Genomic DNA, 18,394 nt, shown 5'->3' on the forward strand with positions numbered 1-18,394 from the left:
CATGACAACAATTTTAAAATTCTTTCATTTACATTGTAATGATTAGTATCTTTATTATTATCATTATTATTCATATTATTGTTATTATTAATACCACATGATTATCTAATCTAAATAATAAATGGACCAAATATTGATAGAATTTTAGTTTATCTTGCTTTTATTTTATTATATTCTTATATATTGTCATATTATAATCCTATTAAACGAGGCTTTCAAAAAATAATTAAAGTTAACCTATTTAATAGTAATTCTAACTTCTTATTGGTTTATGATGACATGTATTTAGTGAATGACATGACATAAAAAAGAGAAACTTTTAGGCCCCGTTTAGGATAGTTTCTTGTTTTTAGGTTTGAAATTCTTAAAAACCAATTTAAGTTTTGAATTTCATTTTATTTTATCTCGTTCTATTATGAAATAATGACAAAGGAAGGGGTAGTAAGATAGAAGTGACAAAGTTGATGGTGGTGGTGATAATAAGGGTGTTGATGGCGGTGACGATGATGGTGGGTTGGAATAATGGCGACAACAATGGTGGAGTGGTAATGTGATGACTTTGCTTTAAAACTCGGATTGACTCAACCAATTGGATTGATTTAATTGTGACCTAGAGGTCTAGTCAGGTCGAGTTGCATATCAGATCAATTATGCATTAAACTTGGTGCAACCTCATACGACCCGATTGAGTTTGGGGTTATACCAATGACCCACAAAACCCAAATTGGGTCACACTTGAGGGGGAAAACGCGTTGAGTCATGCGGGTCAATTGGGGTTATGTACAAAGTTTTATTTCTATTTTTTGATAAAGATCAAGCCAAGCAAATCAATTAATGACTCACTTGTCAGACCATTGACCAACTCACCCAATGTCTTGACCAGATCAATCACTAGTTCAATTTTTAAAATTATGAGTGGTGGTGGAATAGAATAGTGACAATAGTAGCAACAACGACGATGGAAACAACAAAAGTAGTGATGGAATGATGGTAGTGGTGACAATGACAGTGTGATGGTGGTGGTGGAGGTGGCAACGATGGGTTGTGGTGGTAATGGTAGTTAAAATGTATTTTTTAAAATTAAAAATCAAATTTATAATTTTTTTCTTGATTTTGATAATAAATGTAAAACTAATTAGAAATTGAATTAAAAATCAATTTAACTCCATTTTTGTTAAATGTATTTTGCTTTGAAAATTACATTAAAAAAAACTCACAACCATCCTCAACGGACCATATTTGTATTCAAAACAATGTTATATGAATAAATGTTAATTAAATAAATGATGTCATTAGAGTGATGGCATAAATGGATATCAATTATATATATATATATAATTTTTTTTTATTTATAACTAAAAAAAAATTAGTCCCTTGTTTTTTTTTTACTAAAATTAATTATGGTCCTTCATCTTTTAAAATATTCATTTTAATGTTTTAACTCTAAAATTTGAGTGAATATTGTTCTTACGAAACAATCATATTCTTCAATTTTATGATAGATTTTGAACAATATATTTACCGATTAAATTCGCTTACATGAAAAATTTCAAAATATAACTAATATTTGAACTAAAAAGCAAATATAAATATGGTAAAATTTGTGTGTGAAGTGAAAAATCTAATATTATATTTTTTTTTCCTTGTGAGACTCACATTTCTTCATATTTATAACCCATTTGAACATTAGTTGAATTTTATGGGTTTTATGTTGATGAATCCAATGAAACAAATTTTACAGAAAAAAAAAAAAACAGGTTACTATTTTATAAGGATAACATTAACCCAAATTTAACAGTAAAAAAAAAACCAAAATTTGCGGTGGTAACTTGATCTTACACTAAATAACACATAAATTGTAAATGAGTATCACATAATAATAGTATTGATAAAAAAACAAAATTTTAATTTGTTGACAGATGAAAAGTAAAGAATTTTTTATAAAAATTAAAATAAAAAATCTCAAATTTTCAAGGACTAATTTTAGCCTTCAATTTTTTTTTTTTTATAAAAAAAACTACGTGAAATTTGCCGCTTGACTTAAAAACTTTCGGATGCTAGCTGTGAAAAAAAAAAAGTCTAAAATAATTCAAAATAACCTCATTTTGATGATTTCTTTGTAATTTTGTTTCACTTTAATCAAAGTGTCAGTTTTATAAAAATATTAACTAGTTTTTTGTATCCTTAAAATAAAAAATACTTTATTGTATATTTTTTTATTTAAATTCATTCTTACTTCTTTCTTTTGTTATTCAACTAAGACTAATGTAACGTATTTAGATTACAATTTACAAATATATTTTGATTTTCACATTTCAAAGTGCTAAATTATTTTCTTTATGGATAGGCTAATAAACTTTTACTATTTTTATAAATATTATTTTGGAACTCAAATATTTACATCATTAAAAAAATGCAGTTCAACAATTTTTAAACCACATTGTAGATGATTTTGAAGTAAATAAATTACTAAATATATGAGAATTAGTGATTGACTGCAAAAAAAAATAGTGATGGAAAAATAATCTAAAAAACTTATTTTATTTGGATCTCTTTTTCTTCTCAGTTTTAGTCTTCGTCTTCGTCTGTCTGCGTTTTGCCTACTTGCAAGTTGCATGGGCCCATATTTCGATACATGGAGGACAAAAGACTAGTCTTGCAGCCATAAATTAAAAGCAATAAAATAGTCTTTCCCCAAAAACATTGCAATGACAAAAAAGTCGTCATGACCTAACAAATAAATACAGTATAATTTTAAAAAAAAATTCAAAGGCTTCCTAACTAATTAAATTTGGAAACACGTCATAAAAGAAATTTAAAACTTAATGTGTAACTTTTTAAAGGAAAAGTGTAGAAAGAATTTTATTCTTCTGATCAAATTGACTTGACTTAAATTAATTGATATTCAAAGTAATTTTTAATATCCAGCATGGATGGGAAACAAATTATTCAAGGACAACGATTAATTTGTGCCAACTATATGTTTGATAAGTCTTGAGGAATTTATAATTTCCTTTCACCATATACAGTCTTATTTTGATAAATTACTTCAACTAGTTTTTGAAAAATAAATTAGTTTATAAGTTATTAACTATTTATCTTCTTAATTTTATTTTTATTATTTAATTTAAAATTTTATTTTATTTTTTATTTAATTAATTTTTTTTCATTGTCAGAAATAACCCTTTATATACACACAACACAAATGATAATCAATCTGATCAATTACTATTGCTACACCAAAGTTAAAAATTCTTAAAATCATATCAACTCTTATAAATATCTAGTAATTATGCAAGTGAGAAATGTATTCATAAAAGTTCTTATCCTAGAAATAAAAATTGAATGTTTAAGAAAATTAGAAAGAAAAAATAATTTATTATTTACTGTGTTAAGATGATACTATTAATAAAGTATTTAAATGTTAAAACAAATGATTTTAAACAACACAATTATAATAAAGTTAATTTAATTCAATTTTAATTTTTCAAAAAAATAATAATTTTATCATTTTTTATAATACAAAATTTAAAAAGTTATTATCCTACTTTTTTAGATTATAAGTTATTAGAAATAAAATTCAAAAATTATAAATATTAAATATGTCTTTTTATGTCATTTGACATTTACCAATTAACTTATCAACTAATCTTATTAAATATTTTCAATTAAATCAATTGACTTATAATAAATTTTTAGTTAACTTTCCATTTTTCATCTCCTACCTTATAACTTATAAGTTTTTAACTAACTCATAACTAGTTTTATTAAATATAACCTATGTGTCATATCTCTCTCTGAGCATTACGGATGAGTAAGCGGACTAATCCGTCTCGCGTAAGGTCTGTTCGCATAAATTTGCATTGGCAGCGGACCGGGTCAGCCCGCGCCTCATTTTTACATGGACCTAATAAATTAATATGCCCATGTCTTGCGTCCCGAGGGTCAAATGGCCCGGTCCATGGGCCTAATTTTAAAAAAATTACAATTTCAACAAAAATATAACACAATCAAATTAAGTTTAACATAAATGTAAATAAAATCTAAACAGTTAGTCAATTACATTAATAAAATAAATAATGTCTTAACAAAAGAAAATTCAAACAATAAATCTAAAATATGAAACTTAAACATCTCCACCAACAAATGATTTTTTAATTGAATGAAGTAAATGTTTTATCACATACACTTAATGAATGAGTTTTAAAGCTGCACTTGTACTGCAATTAATGTGTGCTACGAAATGTTGTTGATACATCTCTTACCGTACTGGTTCTTAAGTAATGTTTGAATTATTTTTCAATTAAAATTGAAGTTGTACTTAGTAATTTGTGTAATAAAATTTTATATTAAAAGATTATACATATTTTTAAGATAAAACTTTATTAGCTAGTTCTAATTTTAAAAAACAATATAGATAGCACTTAAAAGTTAATCTAGTAAAGAAATTACATCTAAGTTTTTGTCTTATTTAATATGCACAACATTGCCTAATACTTTCACTTTTTAATTAAAAATGTATATTTGGACTTAGTAAGCGGGTTTACATGCCAACCCGCGAATCCCACGGACCAAACTTGCATAACTCGCGGGTTAAGCAGGATGGACCCAAAATATGCATAATCATGAATTATTTAAAAAAGATTGATTCGTTACCCGCACAGACCACGAACCCTGTAAGCCAGTCCATGGACCCGAGTCCACTTACCCACTCCCAGTGAACATCGACTTATAGATTAAAATTTGTATAAAATTCAAAATAAGTTATATAAAAAAAGAGTTTAATAAGTTATACATGATCAGGGTCATATTTTAGTATATGTAATACACTAGATAAATATTTATTTTATATAATAAAAAATTTTAACCAATAAATATTTTTTAAAATAAATTATATTTTAAATTTATAATAAATAATTATATTATGATATATATATATATAAGGTCATTTTTAAACTATTAATAGTTTATTTTAAAAAATATTAAAACTTAATTTAGAAATAAAAATACAAAATATGTTCAAATACATAAGAGGTTAAAAACATCCTTGAAACATTATTGTTAAAGAAAATTCATAAAAATACTTTTGTTAAAAAATAGTCCCTAAAATAAGACATGCAAACTTATCTACAGTTTTCATGAAATCACCTGGAGCCAATTCGTCCATCTAGAGGGTCATCCATTTAGTCCTTATCTTAAAACTAGATAGATACCTTGTTCTCTTTGATTTGGTTTCACATCATGACCTAATGAACCAAGGTGTAGTCTTTAAAACATCTATTTTTCTTTATAATTGTCTATACTTCAGAGTTCAGATGGCTGTTGGAGACTCCCCCCCCTCTTTCCCAAATTCCTAAGTTTACAATATAAAAGAGTCTTACTAGTTATATATGTTATTCCAACGATGGTTGCAAGAAGCTTGTTATACCCCAACCGATATAATATTATAGAGTGACTTTTATTAAATAAACAATGTAATATTAACAAAGTAGTAAATATTTTTTTTCTAAAATTACTAAGTAAAAATAAAAATTATAATAAGTTAAAAAATTATAAATTCAAATGATAAACAGTAACTTTTTACAAAATGGTAGTGTTTGAAAAAGGAAAATAATTTTTGTTACCAAACAGTTTTATTTTAATAAAAAAACTTATGTACTAACAATTAAATATATCCATTTTTCCCATTTACCAAAAAAAGTTAAATATATCCATAGCACACAATAAATCCCGAAGAGAAAACAATGCTAAATTAAATGCATGCACTCTTTTTTCTACAGTACTGTAGTATTTTTTAGTTACAAATATAATGTTTTTTCTTTAGTTACAGACTATATATATTGTGTATCTAAAAAAGGAATACACTAGTAATTGATATCTAAAAAAGGAATATACTATTATATTATGCAAAGTACAAAAAACTATACTACTACATCATAAATTGTGACTAATCGATCGATATATATGGCTATATGTGTTTAGTTGATTCTTTGTTTGTGAATGATGATAGACAAGTAATGTATGTCTTACAAACTGCAATTTTTCTCTTTTAAAGGAAAGTTTATTGCAGATACTAAAATCTTAATATAAACTCTTATTTTAAATACATTATAGAATTGCAAATATATTAGATAATATCCACACCATTAATAAATATGAACATGGAAGTAATTGTCGAAACATTGTTCTTTTAACCATTAATCAAGTTGTGTATAGGTTTTATTTTGTAAATCCGGCGGCGGCCATGCAAAGGTGGTGAACAATTGACATGAAATTCCTTGTTTGGTATTCCAACATTTGACTCCCACAATCATAGTAGTACAAATGAGCAAGGTATTCCATAAACAAAGCAAATTAAACATACACATACAAATACACAAACGATGCAAAGACAAAAAAAGAGGAAGTGGTAGTAGTAAGCTAAGCTAACATTACCAACCACAACAAACCAATTAAGGTGACCTCATCACTGCTGGAACCTTGTAAAAAGTGGTCCATGATGCACCACTTAATTTTGACCATTTGATACGATATTAAATAAATCAACGGCTAGGATAAATGACCTGAAACTTGCTTGGCTAGTAAGATTAGTATTTTTTATTTTACAAAATAATCCCTCTATAGTCTATGGAGAATATGTCTGTGTTGGTTTCGTTTGTTGAGAAATCCCTAGCGCAGCTAAAAAAAACAGTTATGATTTTTTTCCACTCATATATTATATACACTTAATTGACATAATTTTCTTTGTATCTTTTTTTTCTTCCATTAAATCATGTAACCTATCATATTTATACTTCTTTATCTTATTTCTTTTTTCTTTTTCAAGGTGTTAAGTAACATATAGGTGTCTATGATGTAGTTATTCTGTCTCAATGAAAATATTTAAATTAAAGTGTAAAAAATATGAAACTCCATGGAATTTATAGTAATTTTTTTAGTTTAAATATGTTTTTTATATCTAAAAAATAAGTTGTTTTTTAAATTATTATCTCGAATTTATTTTTTGGTCAAGAAATTTTTTTATTTTAACGTAGTATCTATCATTAATCTCATTTTATATTTTATTAAATGATGATGTAACATGATAAAAAGAGTGATTAAGTGTTGATGATATATAAAATTTGGATATGTATTGATTAAACTTAAATATGTTATCACTTAATAAAATGAAACTAACAACAGATATTAAATTGAAATGTTATTTTTTTTCATATAGATAATTGATCGAAAGTCAATAAAATAATAATCTGAAAATAATTTATTTTTTAGTTGTAAAAAACATATTTAATCCTTTTTTATTTTTCTCCTTCCCCTCCCAAAGACACTCAGGTTGGAGATTTTAAGCCAAACATCAAATGACCAATTTGGACATGCCAAGAAGAATTATTTATAAAATATTGAAAGACTAAGGTTATTCCTAATAAAAAAGAAGCCATTGTAACCGGTGGTATTCTAATTCTATTTCTAGCTAGTATTGTACAAGTATGATTTCCGAGCCATAGCTGCAGCAAAGAAAACGACACCGGTCTGTCAGAGTTGTTGAAAAGTGCGGCAAGTGTATGTTCGTTAGAGTCACAACGTCTTCGCCTACCCTCACTCACCGTTTCCATTCTGGCCAATTTCGTAACAAGTAAACCACACTCACACACGTGCTTCTGCACTATAAGAAACACCAAAGACAGACTAGTAAACAAACAATGGCAGGTGGTGGAGGTGGAGGAGGAAAGCTGGATGAGTTCCAACCTCATCCCGTCAAGGAGCAACTTCCCGGTGTTGATTACTGTGTTACCAGCTCTCCTTCATGGCGTAATCACAACAACCCCTTTTACTAACTAAACTTAATAGTTAACAGTTAACACCCATTTGTTGCTGAGGCAATAGAATTCGTCTTTCTTTTGTGTTGTGTTGCAGCTGAAGGGATTATTCTTGGCTTTCAGCATTACCTCGTTGTGCTTGGGTCCATTCTCATTCTTTCCACCATCCTTGTCCCTCTCATCGGTGGTGGCAATGTAATCAACTTTTTCGACCCTTTTTTTTTCATAACACTTTCGTTTTCATGTACTTTCTGTATGAGTCAAATTTCTTCTCTTTTTTTTTGGAAAAATAAAAATAAAACCATAGGTGGAAAAGGCTGAAACAATTCAGACTCTACTTTTTGTTGCGGCCATTAACACACTGCTGCAAACATGGTTTGGCACACGTCTTCCGGTGGTTGTGGGGGCATCCTATGCTTTTCTCATTCCTGCTTTCTCCGTTGCTTTTTCCTCTAGAATGAGTATATTTCTAGATCCACATCAGGTTAGTACAGTGTGTGTTTGTCTACATGGCTGTATTATACTTCTCTCTATGTACTGTGTGTATGTGCATATTTAGATTAGCATCTGTGATCCCACATCTCATGAAATTTTCACGATGCACCAAAAGCAACTAAAAGTTGCTTCTGTGATCCACGTTTGAGTTGTGTGGATGCTAATCCAAACACACTAATAGTTAATGGATAGTATACATAAGTACTTGGAAACTGACTACTTTTCATTAGTATTTTTGAAGTGTTAGTTTACTGCATGGCACTAATTTCAATTGATTCTTGACTGAATTTTTTTTATAGAGATTTAAACAATCCATGAGAGCCATACAAGGGGCCCTTATTGTTGCATCCTTTTTTCAAATCATTGTTGGCTTTTTTGGCTTTTGGAGGATTTTTGCCAGGTAGACTACATAACTTGAGAATCTCTTTTGATTATTACTGTACAATTTGCTTGGTTGATGAAATCAGCTATGTTTCAGAATTCAGAATAGAAAAATTCACTAATATTACATATTGATATTGCAGGTTTCTCAGCCCACTTAGTGTGGTCCCCCTTGTCACTCTGACCGGACTAGGACTATTTGTATTAGGATTTCCAAGGGTACATGCATTGCTCTTTTCTTATGAATATATATGATAAATCTGTTTCGCCTGATTGTTAAGTTGTTTAACAAACTTCATTGTTGGTTTTCCATTGATTCTTGTAGTTGGCAGATTGTGTTGAAATTGGTCTCCCTGCATTGGTTATCCTGGTCATCCTGTCCCAGGTATGTTACTTTCTTTACCATTCTCTCATCAATTTTAGTCTAATTCATTTGAAATATTTGTAGCACAGCAACAAGATAGTATTTGGGCAAAAAGTATAAGCTCCATATTTTCTAATATATTATCCAAATTCCTTCCTATTAAATATGCATGCTTCTACCAACGGTTAGTTCATTCAAGTGGTACATGTTTGGTTTCCCTTCAGCAAGGTCTCACATTCATGTCTTGTTTGAAAAAAAAAAAAATTCACACTAGAAGGGCTGGCCTCACCATGCTGTGGATGTTGTTGGCTTGAATAAGATTGTCTCTTGTAGAGGATATCTATGATCTAGACCAAAACAATATGTATGCATGACAAAGCATATGCGTAATTTCACTTGGTTTGACCGACTACTGAATAAAATTTAAGTAGGAAGATTAAAATAGTGGTAGTCTAAGAAGTGATTTAACCTTGTTATCTGTGTATACTATATATCAAAATAAATCAACGCTTTACATTGATATTTCAACTTGTGTTAAATCAATGGACTTGCAGTACATTCCCCAAAGGATGAAATCAAGAGGAGCTGATCGATTTGCAGTCATAGTTGCAATAGGACTTGCATGGGCATTTGCTGAAATTTTGACTGCAGCCGGTGCCTACAATAAAAGACCACCTAAAACTCAATTCAGTTGTCGTACTGATCGATCTGGGTTAATTAGCGCTGCTCCTTGGTCAGTCTTAAGTAGCTTGCTTGTGTTATTAAGAATCTTGTAGTTCTTTCAAAGCAATATGTTATATTTTGTGATATAAATAGATGATGATATCTAAGGATTTAAAGCATCAAACTAGTGTTTACAACTGTGTACAAGGATCTGAATGTGTTCTCAGCACCTCTTATAAAGCACACACACACATGGATGCCTGGTCATTTGCTGATGGTAAACTTATTCATGTAGATGGTCATCTAAAGTGCTATTCTTCAATTAGATTTCACTCCATTTATGCAGGATAAGAGTTCCATATCCATTTCAATGGGGACGCCCTTCTTTCAATGCTGGTGATACTTTTGCTATGATTGCTGCTTCTCTTGTTGCAATAGTAGAGGTTTGCTTCTTTTTTTTTAAATGTAGACAAACTCGTGGGGATGGTTGTTATACTTTTTAATATAATAATCACAAAGGCTAATGCTAGCAATATTTTGTCAATGACAATGTTTACCACGGTCAGTATGACTTTGTGAACTATTAATTTGATTTGTGAAAATTCTGTGAACTTTCCTAAGTCTTTTCTATATTATCTTCTTGTAATTTGACAATTTCTAATTAAAAGGTATATGATTATAGTTCTTTTTTATTTGGATGTACTTGGATAATAGTTTTGTCCTTTTCATTCTTTGAGGACAGTCAACAGGGACATTCATTGCAGCATCAAGATTTGGCAGTGCAACCCCTGTTCCACCATCTGTGCTTAGTCGCGGTGTTGGCTGGCTGGTACTGTGATGCTGACATTACATTTATGTGTGCATTTACTTCTAAAAAATTGGACTAATATGTTAAAGTTTGACAAATTCAGGGCATATCTACTCTGTTGGATGGCTTTTTTGGCACAGGAATTGGATCCACTGCATCAGTGTACATTTTGTTACCTTTAAAAATCATCTTACTGGCTTTATTCTTAGGCTATGGGTCTAAGTTGTCTTGACTCTAGGCATAAGATGAGTTATCAATTTTCAATCAATCAACGTAAATTTCCTTGTTTCAGTTGTCATACGGAAGTTTTTAAATTTTCTTTCAGATGATATTAAGATGTTTCAAGTTTGCACATAAGAAAATTTTGGAGGTTATAAAGAAGCAACTGATTTACAGTACATAGAGTTTGTGATTGGCCTTGGACTGAAAATGATGCTAGCCAGTGTGGTTGTTGTAGGGACTTTTCTGACTGAAAATGATGCTCTAGATGTTGTCTATTGACCCTATATATGAATAATATGGCTGCCTAATTGCCTTCTATTAAATGTGTGAACCTTGGAAAATTTTCTTTTAGTATTATATTAAAGACATTATCTAATTGTCTTTTCTTTTATTTCCTTGATATTAAGTGAAAATGCAGGACTCTTGGGTTTAACACGAGTAGGAAGTCGGAGAGTCATTCAAATATCAGCTGGATTCATGCTTTTCTTCTCTATATTAGGTCTTGCAATGATTTCTTCAAATTTAAACTCACACATATTGGTGAAAGCGAAATATGTGTCATACTTCATATGTGTATTGCACAATTTGTTCCTTCCTAAGGCTTTATTTTGGATATCTAACAAAAGGTGGAATATAATGAAATGGATATCATAACATTGTTTGAATATTTTATGTTAGAATGGAAAAGAGCTTAAATTTCATTATTTAAGAAGTGAATAGAATGGTAAGAAAATTAACAAACGATAATTTCTTCCTATACCTCCCAAATAGGGGAAAGAAAAACAGAGGTATTTTGATGGAAAGAAAAATATACCTCCTATTAAACAGTCCAAGCACTGCCAGAGTGCCAGTTAATCTCATTTCATTCCACTCTCCTTCAATTTAAAAATTGCCTGAGTGATGAAAAATCAAACTTATCTAGCTTAAGTTTTGTTATTTTGTTCTGCTGATTTTCTTTTTACTTAAGCATTAAGGTTTGTTCTTCTCTGCCAGGAAAATTTGGAGCAGTTCTTGCTTCAATACCTTTGCCAATTATAGCAGCTATTTACTGCGTTCTCTATGCCTACGTAGGTATGTGTGTGATTTACTGATTTATGTGGCAGATGCAATGAAAATTATGCAACGTTAGGAAAATAATTCTACAATACAATCTTTATGTGTATATGCATTTTGTGAAAACAAACAAGTTATGCGTTCAGATGCAATGAAAATTATGCAACTTTTGGAAAATAATTCTACAATACAATCTTTATGTGTATATGCATTTTGTGAAATCAAACAAGTTATGTAAAATGTATTTCCATTTGGATCATGCTAATTTCATGTATTATTCCTGAAATGTAACTATAGTGTTTCTATGATGAGCAGCATCAGCTGGCCTTGGTTTCCTTCAATTCTGCAATCTAAACAGTTATAGGTCAATGTTCATCGTTGGCTTTTCTCTCTTCATGGGTTTATCTGTTCCACAATATTTCAACGAATATGTATTGCTATCCGGACATGGCCCTGTTCATACTGGCACCACCGCGGTTTGTATATATTACCTGAAAAAAAGTTACCTTGATTCTTTTTTTGATACAACCATTTTTCATTCTTATGGTTCATTGTAACTCTCCTTTTGCAGTTCAACAATATAGTGCAAGTGATTTTCTCATCCCCAGCAACAGTGGCAATCATAGTTGCTTACTTCTTGGATTTAACTATGAGTCGTGGAGAGGGCTCAACTCGCCGAGACAGTGGGAGACACTGGTGGGAAAAATTCAGGACCTTCAACCAGGATACTAGAACTGAAGACTTCTATTCACTTCCTTTGAACCTCAACAGATTTTTCCCATCATTCTGAGTGCACTTCCATTTCAAAATGAACAAGAGGGAATCTATCATTCTCTAGATAATCAAAAGTGTCTAATATCTACACAAATAGAAGTATGTATAAGAAAATATTCGAGCAAGGGTTGCAATTTATAGCAATATAATACTGACTGTTTTTAACAATTGATGAATGGATTGAATTTTCCGTAAATAGATCACTGATAAACAGATAACTTTGCCACCCTTAACTATACTATTGCTTCATCATAAATTAAAATCCATTAATTTCATAATGTCTTTCTCTTTTCATTTCTTTTTGGGCACATTCGATATCTTTCTTTCCTTCAATTTTTTTTAACTTCTTATGTAACATAACAGAAGATCAACTTTCAACTCTGCAAGTTTTGGCTAATCGACATATGTAATATGGCTATATATGTTTAGTTGGTTATTTGTTTGTGAAGGATGGATGTTACAGACGTGAAAATTAAAGGTGAATTAGATAATTAAACAAGATAGACAATTAATGTATGTCTTACAAACTGCAATTTCTTCTTTTAAAGGAAAACTTTAATGCAGATACTAAAATCTTAAATATAAACTCTTGATTTAAATACATTGTAAAATTATAAATATATATTTATCCTCATCTGTAATACATATGAACATTGAAGTAATTTTTGAAACATAGTTCTTTTAACAAAAGGTCATCGAAAACTTTTTTAATCAAGTTATGTATAGCTTTCTTTTGTAAATTCGGACACCATGTAAAGGTGGTGAACAATAAGAGCTATTACTATTATTATCATACACTCATTTTTATTATATTTTTCTTCTTATTTCTCTCTTTATTTCTAACATATCATTGTTATATCCATTAAATTTTTTTTCTTTTTTATTTTAAAAATCTTTATTTATCTTTCTTTTTCTCTTATACCCTAAAAAATGAGGTGTAGGGTTTATCATTTTCCTTTGGAACACTTGGCATGATGCCCCTTTCCAATATTTGACCACTGGAAACACAGTAGTACAAATTAGCAAAGCACATGCATAAAATTGCTCACATGATGCAAAAAACCAAAAAAGAAAGATGTAGTGGTAGTACCGTAGTAGTAAGCTATCATTCCCAAACCACAACGAACCAATTAAGGTGTCCTCATCAGTCATTACTGCGGAGTATCCTTGTAAAAAGTGGTCCATGATGCACCACTTTATTTGGACAATAATAATAATAATAATAGTAATAAATAAATCTATAGTCAAGATAAATACCTGAAACTGCTTGGCTAGTTAGATTAATTTGATGTACAAATTAGCATGATATAACGGACGAGAAATGAAAAAGCATTTGCTCGGATTAAAAAACACGACGACAAAACACTAACATAAATCTTAGGAAGAAGCAATAAACCTCCACACGCATTATGAATTAGGATTACTAATTAAAATATGTAAAAAGGAATAAAAGTTATACTAATATTGAAAAATTAAAAAAGCAATGCTAGAATAGGCCATAACCGTAACTGCAGAAAAAAAATGATAGTCGTCTGTCTCAACCTCAGTACGTAGCTGAAAACTGCGCCATACCAAAACCAAAAATAATAGCATTTCAGGCATCGTACCCTCACTCATCATCATGTTTCTTGATTAATCTCTGCAGTGCATTATAAGAGAAATCAGAGACATATTATAAACATTAACAAACAAGATAGAGAATAACGAGAGAGAGAGAGAAACAATGGAAGCTTGTTCTTGTGGTACGTTGTTCATCGCGTTAAGCAACAACTTCCCGGTGTTCATTACTGTGTTGCCTGTTCTCCCTCATGGCGTACGTATAATTAATATCTCATTAATGCCAACCCTTTTTTCTGCCTTAACTTTCATACTTAACACTTAACACACTAACACGCATTTTCCTAGCTTTTTTGTTGCTTTCGTTTCATTGCAGCTGAAGGGATTCGTGTTGCGTTTCTGCATTGCTTGGCTGCGCTTGGGACCATTGTCATGGCTTCCTCCACCCCTGTACCTTTGATGGGTGGTGACAATGTAATAATTTTTTTTTCACTTTTCTTAATATAGCATTTTCGTGTATATATCTATTTGTTTAGTCATTTTGTTTCACTAAAATTTCTTCTTTCTTTTGAAAATAATAATAACCATATAGGAGGAGAAGGCTCAAGTGATATATACTCTACTTTTTGTTGCGGCCATTAACATACTGCTGGTGGTTTGGAACACGTCTTCCAGTGGTTGTTGGAGCATCCTATACTTTCCTCATTCCTGCTACGTCCATTGCTGTTTTCAAAAGGATGATTGTGTTTGAAAATTCACATTAGGTTGGTGTTTCCAAAATGTTTTTGTTTCATTTTCATTGGGAAATAAGAAGTAATTAAAAGAGTTTACTTGGAAAAGGACTAGTTTTTATTAGCAGTTTTGGAGATAAAAGTGATAGTACATGTCACCAATATCATTTTTTTTCTTGGTTGGATTTATATATATATATATATATATATAGAAATTTATACATTCCATGAGAGCCATACAGAGGGCACTTATTACTGCATCGGTCTTTCAAATCAGTATTGGCTTTGGACGGATTTTTTGCCAGGCAATGTACATGCTTGAGTACAGAATCTCTTTTGATCGTTATAGTGCAATTTGCTTCTTTGAAAAAATCAGCTATGTTTTAGAATAGAAAAATGCACTAATATTAAGTTATTAACAATATAGTATATACTGATATTGCAGGTGCCTCAGCCCCCTTAGTGTGGTTCCCCTTGTCACTCTTACTGGCCTAGGACTCTTCCTATTAGCATTTCCAAGAGTACATGCATTGCTCCTTTCTTATCCATATTGGTAACATATCTCTTTCATCTGATTATTAGTTGTTTACTAATTGTTTTTTGATTCTTGTAGATGCTAGATTGCATTGATATTGGTCTCCCTGCATTTCTTATCCTTGTCATCGTGTCCCAGGTATGTTGCTTTCTTTACCAAATACTGAGGCAAAAAGTATAAGCTCCAATTTTTAAAATATATTATCCAAAATTCCTTGCTATTTAATATATATGCTTCTACCAACTGTTGGTTCAAGTGGCTGGTATATGTTTAAATTTTCTTAAAGTTCTCAAGTTCAACTCTTGTGTATGAAAAAAAAATCATGATGGAAGAGCTACCTCCAACTTGCTGTTGGCTTGAATAAGATTGTCTCCTATAGAGGATATCTATGATCCAAATCAAAAAATATATATGATTCTGCTGGACATTGCTCAATGCATAATTTCACTTGGTTTGACCGACTCTTGAATAAAATTTAAGAATACTAAACTAGCGGTAATGTAAGAAGTCATTTACCCTTGTTATCAGTGTATATCATATATCAAAATAAACTAAAATTTTAAATTGATATTTCTGCTTATGTTAAATGAATGGCCTTGCCGTACATTCCCCAATGCCTGAAAATGAAATCAAGAGGAGTTGATCGATTTGCAATCATAATCTCAATTGGAATTGCGTGGGCATTAGCTGAAATTTTGACTGCAGCTAGTGCATACAAAAAAAGATCATCTATAACTCAATCAAGTTGCCGTACCGATCTGGGTTAATTAGTGCTGCTCCTTGGTCAGTCTTAAGTAGCTTGCTTGTGTTATTAAGAATCATTTAGTGCTTCCAAAGGCATATATTATATTTTGTGATGTAATAGATGATGATATATATATCTAAGGCTTTGAAGCATCAAACTAATGTTTACAACTATGACGAGGAGCTGAATGTGTTCTCAGCAACTCATATAAAATGCTCACACACACATGGATGATTGGTCATTTGCTGATGGTAAATTCATTCATGTAGATGGTCATCTAAAGCTGGTATTCTTCAATTGGACATCACTCCATTTAAGCAGGATAAGAGTTCCATATCCATTTCTATGGGAACCCCCTTCTTTCAATTAATGCTGGTGATATTTTTGCTACTGTTGCTGCTTCTCTTGTTGCAATGGTAGATGTTTGCTTTTTTTTATTATTTTATTTTAAATGTAGACAAAACTTGTGGGGATGGTTGTTGTATTTTTTTAATTAAATAATTACAAAGGCTAATGCATTGCTAGTAATAGTTTGCACATGACAATGTGTACTTGATCGGTATGACTTTGTGAAGTATACATTTGATTTGTGAAAATTCTGGGAATTTCCCTTGGTCTTTTTTTTTATTATTATTATCTTGTAATTTGACAACTTCTACGGTACTACCACTACATCTTTCTTTTTTGGTTTTTTGCATCATGTGAGCAATTTTATGCATGTGCTTTGCTAATTTGTACTACTGTGTTTCCAGTGGTCAAATATTGGAAAGGGGCATCATGCCAAGTGTTCCAAAGGAAAATGATAAACCCTACACCTCATTTTTTAGGGTATATGAGAAAAAGAAAGATAAATAAAGATTTTTAAAATAAAAAAGAGAAAAAATTAATGGATATAACAATGATATGTTAGAAATAAAGAGAGAAATAAGAAGAAAAATATAGTAACATTGTTTGAATAGTTTATGATGGAATGGAAAGAGTTTTCATTTCCTTACTTAAGAAGTGAATAGAATAGTAAGGAAATTAACAAACAGTAATTTCTTCCTTTACCTTAGAGAAGAAAAATAGAGGTATTTGATGGAATAGATGGTATATATTTCATTCCATTCGATCACCTTTGTCTCATCCCTTTCCATCAATTCAAACGTAGTCTAAGTGATGAGAAGTCAAACTTATCTAGCTTTACATGTGTTATTTTTTCCGCCTAATGTTTTTTACTTAAGCATTCATGTTTGTGCTTCTCTGCCAGGAAAATTTGGAGCATTTCTTGCTTCAATACCTTTGTCAATTGTAGCAGCTATTTACTGCGTTCTCTTTTCCTTCGTAGGCATGTGTGTGATTTATATCTTATGTGGTCAGATGCATTGAAAATATTGCAATGTCAATTAGGGAAAACAATTCTACAATCTTTATGTGTATGAGCATTTTATGATAACTAACAAGTTAATGAGCTATAAACCAAAAACAGACAAGTTGACTACTGACTGCCATGAAACTAGACATGCAAAATGTATTTCCATTTGACTCATGCTAATTTCATGTTTTCTTCCTGAATTACTTCTAACTTTGACTCTAATGTTTCTTCCATGATGAGAAGCATCCTCTGGCCTCGGCTATCTTCAGTTCTGCAATATAAACAGTTATAGGTCAATGTTCATCCTTGGTGTTTCTCCGGGCATCGGTTTATTTGTTCCAAAGTATTTCAACGAACATGGCCCTGTTCATACTGGCTCCACTTGGGTTTGCATATACTACCTGACAAAGTTACGTTGATTCTTATGATTTTAGTTTTACTATAGCTATCTTTTCTTTGGTTCTTATGACTCATTGTAACTTTCCTTTTGCAGTTCAACAATATAGTGCAAGCACTTTTCTCATCCCCAGCATCAGTGGCAATCATAGTTGCTTACTTCTTGGATTTAACTGTGAGTCGTGGAGAGAGATCAACTTGCCGAGACAGTGGGAGACACTGGTGCCAAAAATTCAGGACCTTCAACCAGGATTCTAGAACTGAAGACTTTTCTATTCACTCCCTTCAAACCTGGGCAGATATTTCCCCTCACATTGAGTGCACTTCCATTTTAATATGAACAAGAGGAAATATATCATTCTCAAGACAATTTATTGTCTCAAAAGTGCTTACACAAATTGCTATAGTATGAATATATTACAACATATCATCGAATCTCTATAGAAATATGTATAAATTAAAAGATATTAGAGCAAATGTGTTGCAGTTTATACTTTTTATA

General features: G+C 30.6%; 1 protein-coding gene and 1 pseudogene across 1 annotated transcript; both read left to right on the top strand.

Annotated features, from left to right (window-relative positions):
• Window positions 1-7,529: 7,529 nt before the first annotated feature.
• Window positions 7,530-12,785, top strand: LOC114402352 (nucleobase-ascorbate transporter 4-like). The gene is made up of 14 exons (XM_028364886.1): window positions 7,530-7,806; window positions 7,912-8,009; window positions 8,122-8,298; window positions 8,609-8,709; window positions 8,834-8,909; window positions 9,016-9,075; window positions 9,609-9,787; window positions 10,064-10,160; window positions 10,460-10,546; window positions 10,629-10,687; window positions 11,155-11,246; window positions 11,741-11,818; window positions 12,116-12,276; window positions 12,372-12,785. Exons 1-14 carry the CDS (start codon window positions 7,698-7,700, stop codon window positions 12,588-12,590), a joined length of 1,593 nt encoding a protein of 530 aa, XP_028220687.1. The 5' UTR covers window positions 7,530-7,697; the 3' UTR covers window positions 12,591-12,785.
• Window positions 12,786-14,297: 1,512 nt separating this feature from the next.
• LOC114402107 lies at window positions 14,298-18,210 on the top strand (annotated as a pseudogene).
• Window positions 18,211-18,394: the final 184 nt, after the last annotated feature.

This window comes from Glycine soja, chromosome 20 (genome assembly GCF_004193775.1).
Source record: "Glycine soja cultivar W05 chromosome 20, ASM419377v2, whole genome shotgun sequence".
In the NCBI taxonomy this organism is placed as follows: domain Eukaryota; kingdom Viridiplantae; phylum Streptophyta; class Magnoliopsida; order Fabales; family Fabaceae; genus Glycine; species Glycine soja.

Excerpts from the sequence above, each read along its gene's own strand:
- LOC114402352 (XM_028364886.1), top strand. The coding sequence starts at position 7,698 with ATGGCAGGTGGTGGAGGTGGAGGAGGAAAGCTGGATGAGTTCCAACCT. Across the intron at positions 8,910-9,015 it reads TTGTATTAGGATTTCCAAGG|TTGGCAGATTGTGTTGAAAT; the intron begins GTACATGCATTG and ends TGATTCTTGTAG. Across the intron at positions 9,076-9,608 it reads TCCTGGTCATCCTGTCCCAG|TACATTCCCCAAAGGATGAA; the intron begins GTATGTTACTTT and ends ATGGACTTGCAG.